Here is a 10,939-nt window from a genome sequence, read left to right as displayed (position 1 = left end):
ATCTATCACTAACGTCTCTCTTACAGATCTGCATGGCACCACCTGGTGGTGTGCATTAGTATAACAAGTTCGCAGATCCACTCTGATGCCTGGGGACGTATTCAAAAGGTGAAAAATCTGCAGTTAGAAGTCTCTATCAAAAGCATGACCCACAATAGCACCAATTCACAGCAACTACTTTTCAAGACAACTTACAAAAATAGCATTTATGAAACACGTTAGGGAACCCAGGTGCTATTTTACAAAAGCATTGCCAATAAAGTTTTTTGCATTGTGATAGGCTGTATTTCAAAATTACGCTTTCACGCGGTTATTCCAGCAGGCTCTGAGTCACAAAGTCAACATCTTACAAACTGTCAAATGGACTATATTTTGCAGCTTCTATAGGGTTCAAAGTTCATCCTTCTGCCATTGTGGGGTTACAATCTTGTTGGGGGTAAAAAATCAGGCCTCACAGGAACTAGTAAATTAGCCTTTTATGAGAACTTAATGGTGAACATCCGCTAAAGTCCAACTGAGGAACACCAGGCTAGTAGAGGGCTAGGTTAAAACCTCACCACCCAGTTGTGGCAGACTCTTTCGCAAATCTTGAGGTCATTAGCCTACCACAAGCTCAGAACCCAGGAAATATTGGTCCTCAGTTTTCCACTGCATCTTTAGCTTTGGGCTACAGATAAATGTCCCTACTAAAGTAAACGGATAAGAGGGTATTTACTATAGAATTTGTGGAGGGGAAGATGATGAACAGACTTTCTCCCAGTGGCTCTTTTAGTCCTGCCCCGCTAGCTAACAATGTGACACTATCTCTAAACCTGTCAGTTTAGATTTCTTTCACTTTCACCTCCTCCCTTCTCCTGTTCCCAACCTCACCCGTGCCTTAGTTTCTTTCACATTATTCTTTGACCTGAACTCTATGGGCAGAAACACTGTTCAGTCCAGTGAGATCCCACAGTTTTGAAGATCACTTCATCAACAAGGCTGCATCCATATTCTCACGATCGGGAGCTCCCCTTTTCTCTTTTATGGTCTCTCTTTTCCATGTTCCCTCAGTGCTTTGAAGCCACGTATTGTGAAATAACGTGCTAGACAAAAAACCAACATAACACAGCATGGCACACATTATTGTTAACACTTTTGTGGAATTTCTTTCAATATCAATTTAGAAACACTACAGAGAAAGTTTGTTCTTTATTTTGACCTATTGCACATTATATGTTACCATTTGAAACCACAAAGAAAGGTTTCCAATACATATAGTTTTAAAAGCATTTAATGACATAGCATATATTTAACAGACAGGGTAGAAGTCTAGAGGTACAGTTCATACAACTGCAGCCATTGCCAGTACTACTCTGACTACAGGCCCAGTTTTTGTAAGGATTTCATTCCTAATAAATGTAATTTTTGATTGTGCAGTAAAATGAAAATCGTCATTACAATCGTTACAGTGACAGAAATGCACACTATGTATCAAATAAGCAAGGTAATGTAGCAAAATTATAACACACAGTGCTGTAGCTGACAAGCAAGTAACCATTTGAGTAACATTACTTTTTTTCCAGTAAATGCTTCGTTCCCACTTTTACATTTAACATCAATGATTTCAAACTGTTTATTATACATCTAGATGTATTATAGCTTGTACTAGAAGTATCTGAAACGTACGTACAATATGTTTTTCAGCAAAAAAAGGTTTAAAATTACAAATTTAAAATTGTTATCCATACGCAAATCCTTTTTGTGCACCACGGTGTGAAACAGTCACACACGGTGCATACAAAGGTCCAGGGTGTGTGTTAGTAATGGCGCCAGTGTACAGATGAGTGGCCTGTAAAATTAACATGGCGGTGCACTCTGTTACAGGAAAGATAAACACTATCATTTTAATAAAAGGTTAAGTCAGTGGCGGCAAAGTCTACTAGTCGAGGTTTAGCATAACAACCGTAAAGTAGATGACGGTGAACAATTCAGAAACTTTATACATTTGTCTTTAATGTGCACAGTAACTCGCTGCCTTGCATACCAAATGCACGCTATGTGTGGGTTGCTTCCAAGACAGCCTCACAAAATTGAGGAAAAGTTTAAATATTAAGTTCTAATCTACATTAAACTTCATCTTTTTAATAAAAAAAAAATCTGGTCCTCCTCCCTCTCACACAGAAGCTGCCCAATGCACCTCACACCTTTCTATCTGCAGAATTCTTTCTTGGAAACACTCCATAAATAAAAGGCTTAAATCACATTGAGGAACATTAGGCACAGAGAGTAATGTATTGGTTCTGAGCTGGCATGCTGGAATTTTACTGAAAAAAGGTAAGAGAAGTGCAGTGTGTTTCGAGATGAAGATCACTTCTTTTTGCCAAAAAGGCTGAACCTCTTTTCCTTGTCTTTTTCCTTGTCTTTCTCCCGTTTGCCAGGGCTGGACTCGGTGGTTACGGTGACGCTGGCTGGCATTGTCTGTGCCCGGCTCGTGGCTGGAGTGCTTTGTGTGCTTGTGGACAATTCTGTTTTGTCAGTGGTGATTGCAGTCGTGATCGCCTGAATCCAGGAATTCATTTCCTCCTGTTCAAAGTAAATTGTAGAGGGAACACTTTATTAAAATGAAAGTGAACTACAAGCATTTACAGGGTGCTGTATGTTATTTTAGAAAAAGTCGATAAAGGCAGTGATTGTGTTTGTATTTTGTATTGATATCTTAAAGCACGGACTATCACCCTAATTGGGTTTTGTGGTCCTAACCTATAAATACTATTTAAACAGGAAGTAAAAAGACAGCAATATTTAACCCCTTCCATGCGCATGACGGAACGGTTCCGTCATCAGCGTCGGTGCTCCGGTGCTGATGACGGAACATTTCCGTCATGAGCCAATATGATTTATGACCCTTCAGCAGTGCAGCGAAATTCGCGCAGCACTGAAGAGGTTAAGTGACTAAAACATGCTACACTTGTATATTAAGCCATATCTTTGTCAGCTTTCTAAAAGCTAAAAATATTTATTTTCTAGAGTTTCCAGGCATGTAGTCCTATAATATATCCGCTGTTAAAAAGAGCAAAATTATTTGATCTTAAACTTCGACCTGGCTTGTACACTCTACATTTTGTGGATATGTGATTTTCTTTTGTCATTTGAGCATGTGATCTGTTGTCATGCTTTTTGATGTTAAAGATAAGCCAAGCTGCTGCATTCTTTATCAATGGGAGCTTTTTGATTGTTTTTAATGGGAGATCAAGATACATAGTATTACAGTAATACAGACTCGATGATATAAATGCTTACAAGATGTGTATTATTCGCTCTTGGGAGAACAGATTTATTATCAGTTTCAGAAAGCGGATATGGTATAGACAGGACTTGGTTACTGTGTTCACTTGTTCTTCCATAGTGATTGCTACATCAAACTTTACCTCTAGATTATTCACAACTTGAACTGTACTGGGTGTTTCTCCTAAGGATAGAGGCAAAACCCATATTTCAAAACTCTTATCTCCTAAAAGGTCGCTAGTCTTGTATATTTCACCATTCAGCATCAGCCGACTAGTAGTCACCAACTACTGTATTCTGGCGATGCACCTATACAGGTTTTGTGTGTTGGTGGCAGGTCCCCCATCAAAGAAAGGCTATGGATGTCAACTGCATAAATCAAAGGCATACAAAAACTTTTTCCGTATACTTCATCTCAATTCATCAAGGCATTAAGACCAAATAATTGTATCAGATATGCTCCACTTAGACAACGCAAACAAAATTAAGTGGTTATCTTACGTTAAACAAGGTTTTCAGAATATCGGAAGACCAGAGCTCTTCCTTGTGCCAGAAAATATAACCGCAAAGGATGTAGCTTTAACAAAGGTGGCAATGCTACAGAGGTTGTCTTTGTGCAGAGAAGAGAAGGAGCTCAGAAAAACAACCATTAGATCCAGTTTTATGGTTTCAAATCCCCCAGGTCCTGAGCCCTACCTGGTTTTAGTCAACAGACCTTATCATAGATTTCTTTTAACGCGTTTCCGTTTAAATTTGATTTATCTGAATTTAGGTCAACTAACAGCATGGTGTACCCCTGATCAAGCGCCTCCGTGCTCCTGTGATAATTTTTCAAAACAGGATACAATGCATTTTTTAATGTTCTGTGGCCATTATATGGCTGCAAGGAGGAAGTTTCTTGTCCCCAACCTCAAGGAAGCAGGATTTATTCAGGCGAGGCCTGCTCTCCTATATTTGCAACTATTAAGCAGTCCCAGGGTCATCTCTCATGTTGCTAGTTTTTTGGTGGGGGCTGCCAGGGAGAGAAAAAAGATAATGAAACTCCACACTTGAACGTATTTTTATAATTCAAGCACTTTATGTATATAGTGTGTTTTTTAAATATGGATGGGATAGTACCTACTTTGTATATGTACTGACCTTTTTTCTAATATTTTTAATATTTATGAAATTTGTGAACTTTTTAATAATGTAACTAATTTATTTATATTGATCATCACTGTCTTTTTATGATATTGAATTATCGAATAAAGTAATTTGACTGACTGACTGACTGTATCAGATATGCCGGGGGACAATGTACAGGTTTAATAGTACAGGTGGAAGCACTGAGCCTTGGGGCACTCCCAATCTCATGTCATTCGCGTAGACAAAAAACTCTTCACTTATACTTGAACTATGTATCTAACCCAAAACCATTAAGACAATCAAGTAGCGCCTGATGATCAACAATGTCAAACGCCGCTGACAGATTGAGTATGATCAGGATCCCTGATCATATCATCTCAGAGATCAAACACTGCCGTAACTACCATCTCAGTGCTGTATCCTGCCCGAAATCCAGCCTGTAAATAATGCAGATTTTGAGATGTCAGAAAGCAAGATATCTCATTAAAACGGCTTGTTTAAAAACTTGCCCATAAATGGGATTTGGGATACTAGCCTACGATTGTCCACAGTCAGGATCCAGGGTTGCTTTTTAAAATAAGAGTGGACTATGTGCCCTTTTGGATCAGGCATACCCCTTTTTTATTTAGAGATTGATTAATGATTTTCTAGTTATAAGGTGAGACAATAGAAGCAATTCTATATAAAGCTAGCAAACAAGATATCAGTATCAGACCATGATAGTTTATTACTTTTTATCATGGATGCAAAATCTTCAGACGTTAACAGTGTGAACTGGAACAGAATTTCTTTAATCTCAGGGCTATATTCTATAATCCTGTCAGTTTCTTGGCGCGAGGTGACGTCGGCTCTTTCCTGAGATTTAAATTTTACTATTTACTAGTCAATGAACTTATTGCAAATGGGCTCTGACTCGGTTTCCACCCCTTGACCTGAAGTTTGTTTCAATTCATTGTTGCAAAAATTGTTTAGCAAGTTTAAAATCTTATTAGCATAATAGTTTGCTTTAGTCTCTCTAATCAGGTTATTTTAATCTTTATTTAAAAAAATCCATACATTTTTGTAGAGATAGCCTGGTCTTTTCACCAGCGGTCATCTTATTTACACAGTTTACGTTCTTGTTTCACTAGTTCTTGAATATACCACTTATTGTGTCCTCTCGTGACCTCCCTTTGACTTTTAGTCAGGGACTTAGTTCATTACCATTAGTTTCATTTGTTGATTGCACTGCTTTAGTAACATTTGGGGGACTTTTTAATCGGGTTCTCAGTGCTAACCTATTAACCCCTCCCATGCTGATGACGAGCTCAGCTCGTCATCAGCCACGGTGCTCGTGTGCTGATGACGAGCTGAGCTTGTCATGGCCGTTAGAACGCTCACACGCGGGGATAATTCCCCTGCTATGCTGAGCGTTCTAAGGAACGGGTGTGGCCGTGACGAGCTTAGCTCGTCATCCGCACACGAGCACCGTGGCTGATAACGAGCTGAGCTCGTAATCAGCACACAAGCACCATGGCTGATGACGAGCTGAGCTCGTCATCAGCACCGGGGCGCTGTGCGCGCCCCCGCCCCTCAGCACAGCGGGGGAATTACCCCCGCAGAGAAGGGGTTAATATCACTTTGGCACTAATTTTGAACTACCCTCTTTTGGCTCTTTCCCCAGATTTGATTTATATATGTTTGATTTATATATCCGATTTATTTATTTCTAACAAAAAAGTAGAACTATCTGTTCAGGGCACAGTAAAAGCACTTATTGCTGCAAATTATGCCTAATGTATGACCATCCTTGTGTACAGGTGTTACTTCTAATAAATGTAAGTAGCTTTTTTTGCTTGAGTTTATTTAAATTTTTTCTACTAGCTTTTCGGTGGTCTGTGACACAGTAACATTTTTCGGATAGGTTTACCAGGGTCATTCACCTTGGTATGAAGAATTTCTAAACTGGTATGAACGTCTTCAGTTATTTTTTCACATTTTATTTGCAGCTTTATAAATATCGCTAAATCACCCCAACTGGGCCATCCATTCTGCACAAATCATTCGGTGGTCTAGCCATACTAATTCATTTAACATCATCTGACACTCACCCATGTTTTTGTCAAAATGGCCATATCCAGGTTCCTCAAATTGAATCATGGATATTATGAGCTTTTGTCGCCACAAACCGAGAGAGCATTGATGAGTAAACCAGAGAACCCTTTTTTGTTTATTTCAGCCTCACCTCTTTTCGATCATGAATGCTGTGCTCTTTCCTCCCTCTAATAATCAACTGAGCTTGATTTATTGCATAGTTCTTAAATGGCATTAGTAGGCGTAGCTAGTTTCTGCTTTGTTGAAAAGTCTTCTATTTCTTTATTAATATACACATTGAACAGCTCCCATGCAGGATAAATGAGGCTCCCAGTCCCAGCCACTCCATCTAGGCAGAGAAGCATTTCTAGTTCATTGCTGCAGTCCAGGTGCAGCCACGCTTGCCCTCTGTGAGGTTTGTGTGCCCACATGTGTCAGGCCTGCTTAAATCCTCTCCCGGTACCATTCCCCAAGCAACAAGACTACTGCCCATAATGGGGTCTGCTAAGCACAAACAGGAGGGAAAATGTTAGTTACTCCTGTAGGCATCTGTTCATAGCTTGTAGTGCTATAGATCCACACATTCATGCCATCTAGTGTTGAGGTCGGACGTTTGCAGGTTGTTTTTCTTCGACTAAGGTACGGGGAGGGCTTGCATGTTAAGAGTTGTTATGGCACAAAAACTACCACTTTCCACCCTGTTACGAGCGGCGTTGCGAGTAATATACCCGTGCTTCCCTGAGGAACCACCAACTTTAGGGGCACTACAATTAATATACACGACGCAGACACGGGCCAAACTTGTTACTCGTTTATATAGAATTTCACAATCGGATGTTCTAGATGTTGGACTGGGCCCAATGGAGAAATGGAATAATATTTTGCCTCAGCCCTTAGAGGAAGATGAACGGATAGCGTGTTGCAAACTAACAGGCCAACTGACCGCAAATGGGAATCTCCGACTCATTCATTACAAATACATACACCAAATGTATTATACACCTGCACAACTCTATAAGTATGGTCTGAGAGACTCACATTGCTGTATAAGGTGTGGTGTGGAAAACGCCGACTTCCAACATTTGGCGTGGAGTTGTCCAAAGATACATGAATACTGGGGAAAGGTCACATGTGCGTTGACAGAAATTATAGGAGTAAGATAGAATGTACTCTGAAAGTATGTTTATTGGGTACTGTGAACAAGCTTAAAGTTGTTCCTTGACGCCTGGTGACCCTAGCTTTGCTTCTAGCAAAGCGTAGCGTCTCAATTCATTGGGGTGGCAGACCGGGCCCAAACATGAGCATTGGTTAAAAGATGTAGCATACTGTCGCAACCAACTTACATGTTATGCTGAAGAACTGCCAAGCACATCTAGGCCACGTGACATTTGGAGTCTATTCACTGAGTATATGATGACTAGAAGAGAGGACCAAGAACGTTCCATATGTTGACATTCTGCATACTGTATGTCAATGCCATTAACTTTGTTTTGCTATTACTGCCAAACTCTGCTACGATGTATCCAAGTAACGTTCTGTATTCTGTAAACCTATGCCAACAGCGATATATTTTTATGGTTGTTATACTATGAAAATCAATACATAAAATCACTTCTTTCAAAAAAGATTCCACCCTGGAGCGAGGGAACTCAGAGGAATGACTCTCTTATGGCCTTTCATGAAGGCTTTAACAAATAGTATGCAGGAAAGGGAGGAATGTTCCCTGTTTTGCAAATAGGCTGCCATGGCTCCTAAATGGAGACATGACTTTGAGATGCAGCACTTAACAGACGATACCTCAGACTGAAGGTTTTAGAGGGTGTAGTGGTGAACAAATACCTTTCATATTGCTAGATAGCGGTCTAGTGTGGTGGGTCTCCAAGACTCCTTTAGGTTGTCCTTGATTTTCAATGGGAGAAGCAGGTAGACCAACTCGACTGCTAGAATGAGCTGTTTGGAGTCTGGGTGTCTGATCTGACCTGGTTCCTGGTGAAAAGATTCGATCTGTTGGGGAGCTTCTAAATGGGTCGATTGATATCTAGAATAGTGCTGTGGCCCAAGTGAGGTGTACAAGGAGGAGAGTCTGAGATGTCTGTCTTGTTCTTTTGCACCACAAACTGAAGGAGTGGGAGAGGTGGAAAAGTATAAGCAAAGATCCCTGACCCACTGAACCATAGTGCATTGCCCATGGGCTGTGGGTACCTGGGGGTGAAGCTTGGGCATTTTGCATTTTCATGGGCGGGAAATATGTCAATTTGGGGAGTCCACCAACGCCGAAGTGTCGTAATTTAGCAGCGATTAGATTAAGCATTAGCAGAAGACATCCTGTATTTAGAGACTATCTTGTCTTTCTATGGAATCCATTTTGTATTTGGCAGCCATTTTAGATGGCCATGTGCTCACCATGTACTCAGTCCTATCTTGCTGTTCTCTGCTCGGTATATTTAGCCTCTTCCTTCTACTTTGCACATGCTCAGTTGTGCTTGCAGCTGCTAATATTCTGTAACTGTCAGGATGTGCTTGCTAGCATTGGCAAAACTGTTAGCTCCTCCTACTTGTCGACTGTGCATTTTCTGTATGACCATCTATGTGTGTAACTCTTCTTATGTGCACTTGTACTGCCCTTTTTTAGCCCCTGTGAGGGTATATAAGAGATACTGTGGCCTTCAGTCCTCAGACCATCTCATACAGAGTGCTGCGGCTTCTGTGTGACATGGCCTCACTTGTTGTAATTTAATAAATATGTTTCTCTTGATTACAGATTCTGTGCCAATTTTTTCATGCTGCTTTAAAGGATCAGGTGTTAGTGCAAACCCCTGAGATGGGATTTTTGATTTCCCTCATTTGGCGCGCCAACTTGGGGCTCATCAGAGCGGTGACTATCTGAAGGAGCGGTCAGGAGACAGAAGTTTACTGAGGAAGACAAGGCAGGATTCTACTAAAGGAGGTACCAATTCTGGGGGTTCTTAGTCTCTGTAGCCCAGTCTACTTCTGATCTTACTGATTTTTAATCCTCCACATGATGGCACCCCTGACTGAGAACATTTCTGGCGTGAATATTTTAAAAGAAAAGACTGTTAGGTCATTCAAAACTTGGCAGATAGAACCTGGACGCTCGTGCTTGGTAAGAACCATTGTATGGTAATTACTGTGAGCTTATGGTAGCCAGTGACTCGCAAGGCAGTTTTAGGATACGCTTGCTGTGGCTTATGGATATGGATATGGATATGTATGGATGATCGATCATATTTATGATATGGATTATGTGATATATGCGTTGCAACACATGTAGGCAGGTAATGTGGAGATGTTTCTCCATTTATGGTTATGAGCGGCGCAATGATTAAGTGCCATTTTAGATTATGATAATGCATATTTTGCATTCTGTTTGTTTGCATGCCTGTTCCAAACTCACATGTAAAATGTGTAGTTTTATGAGAGGTACCATAGTGAGATATGAATTGAATTAGCCGGCTTCCCCTAGAGGGAAAACTTAAAATAGGTTTTAGGTATGAAAACATATTTCTTCCTTGGTGAAATTTTTCCCCAGAGAATTTAAATATGCCCATAATACACATGAGGATCCTTTGTTCTGTGCAATTTTATGTATGAAGATATGCAGAGCGGTTTTTGGTGTTCTGCCAGCCTGAATTAGTGAATTGAGAGTATTTCTACTTCAGTTTTTAGAATACTGTTGAGAATAGGGTTTCTCCTTGTAAATATGACTTACAACTGGAATATACATAGGTGGTTTGGATGCAGTCTGCGGGCTGTCTTTTGTTTCTGGCTTTAGTGTTGACCCATGGTTTAAAAGGTGTGTTTAAATGTCTAGCTGGTTTGTGGTTTTTTTCCATTCATGTAACTTTTGCTTGTACATTGCGTCGTCGCTATTTACGAAACATGGCTAAAGCGCGCTGTATTGTGTGTCTTTTGTGTTTTACCCTTTTCTGTTTATGTCTGTACTGAGCTCAAATGCATTTTTGTGGGTATTTTTGATGTTTTCAGTCTGTTAAACATAATGTTAGATTACTTAATATTAGGGAAAAATTCGATAGAAATTCAGGAATGACCTATGTGATGTGCTAAACATAACTATATGTTTCTCCTCAAAGTTATAGGGTAAGGACTAGCGCACATGTACAATTGTTAAATGTTTAAGGGATAAACTTAAAATTCTTATTCACTAGGAATATTAAAGGCCTACAGCAGAAAAATGAAATGGTGTGTTTTTGTAGACGACACTCTCATAACATGTTTACTCCTATACATCGCATTAGATGTTAACAGGCAAAACAGTTTAGCTGGAGTGAGTTTTTCTGAACTTAAAATGTGTATTCTTAAACACGCATTTCAAAGCTTGGAATGTCTGTTTTTAGTAAGGCTGCCTCCAGGAAATTTAACACTGGGTAGGGCCTGCCGTCAAGGGCACAGCTGTTATTTTCGCAGGCCTCGTTTATTTAGCCAGGACTTCTTC

At 40.1% G+C, this 10,939-nt stretch overlaps 1 protein-coding gene across 3 annotated transcripts in view; it reads right to left on the bottom strand.

Moving 5' to 3' along the window:
- Positions 1 to 1,169: 1,169 nt before the first annotated feature.
- The window catches only part of SPTBN1 (spectrin beta, non-erythrocytic 1), a 503,123-nt gene continuing 493,353 nt past the window's right edge, over positions 1,170 to 10,939 (bottom strand). For all 3 annotated transcript variants that reach the window (XM_078649481.1, XM_078649482.1, XM_078649483.1), the window contains one exon: positions 1,170 to 2,562. In XM_078649481.1, coding sequence (XP_078505607.1) covers positions 2,347 to 2,562 — 216 coding nt within the window. In that variant the 3' untranslated portion in view covers positions 1,170 to 2,346. The remainder of the gene's footprint in view (positions 2,563 to 10,939) is intronic.

This window comes from Lissotriton helveticus, chromosome 6, assembly GCF_964261635.1.
Source record: "Lissotriton helveticus chromosome 6, aLisHel1.1, whole genome shotgun sequence".
Lineage (NCBI taxonomy): Eukaryota > Metazoa > Chordata > Amphibia > Caudata > Salamandridae > Lissotriton > Lissotriton helveticus.
The sequence above is the reverse complement of the archived record's forward strand: the minus strand, read 5'-3'. Positions and strand labels throughout refer to the sequence as shown.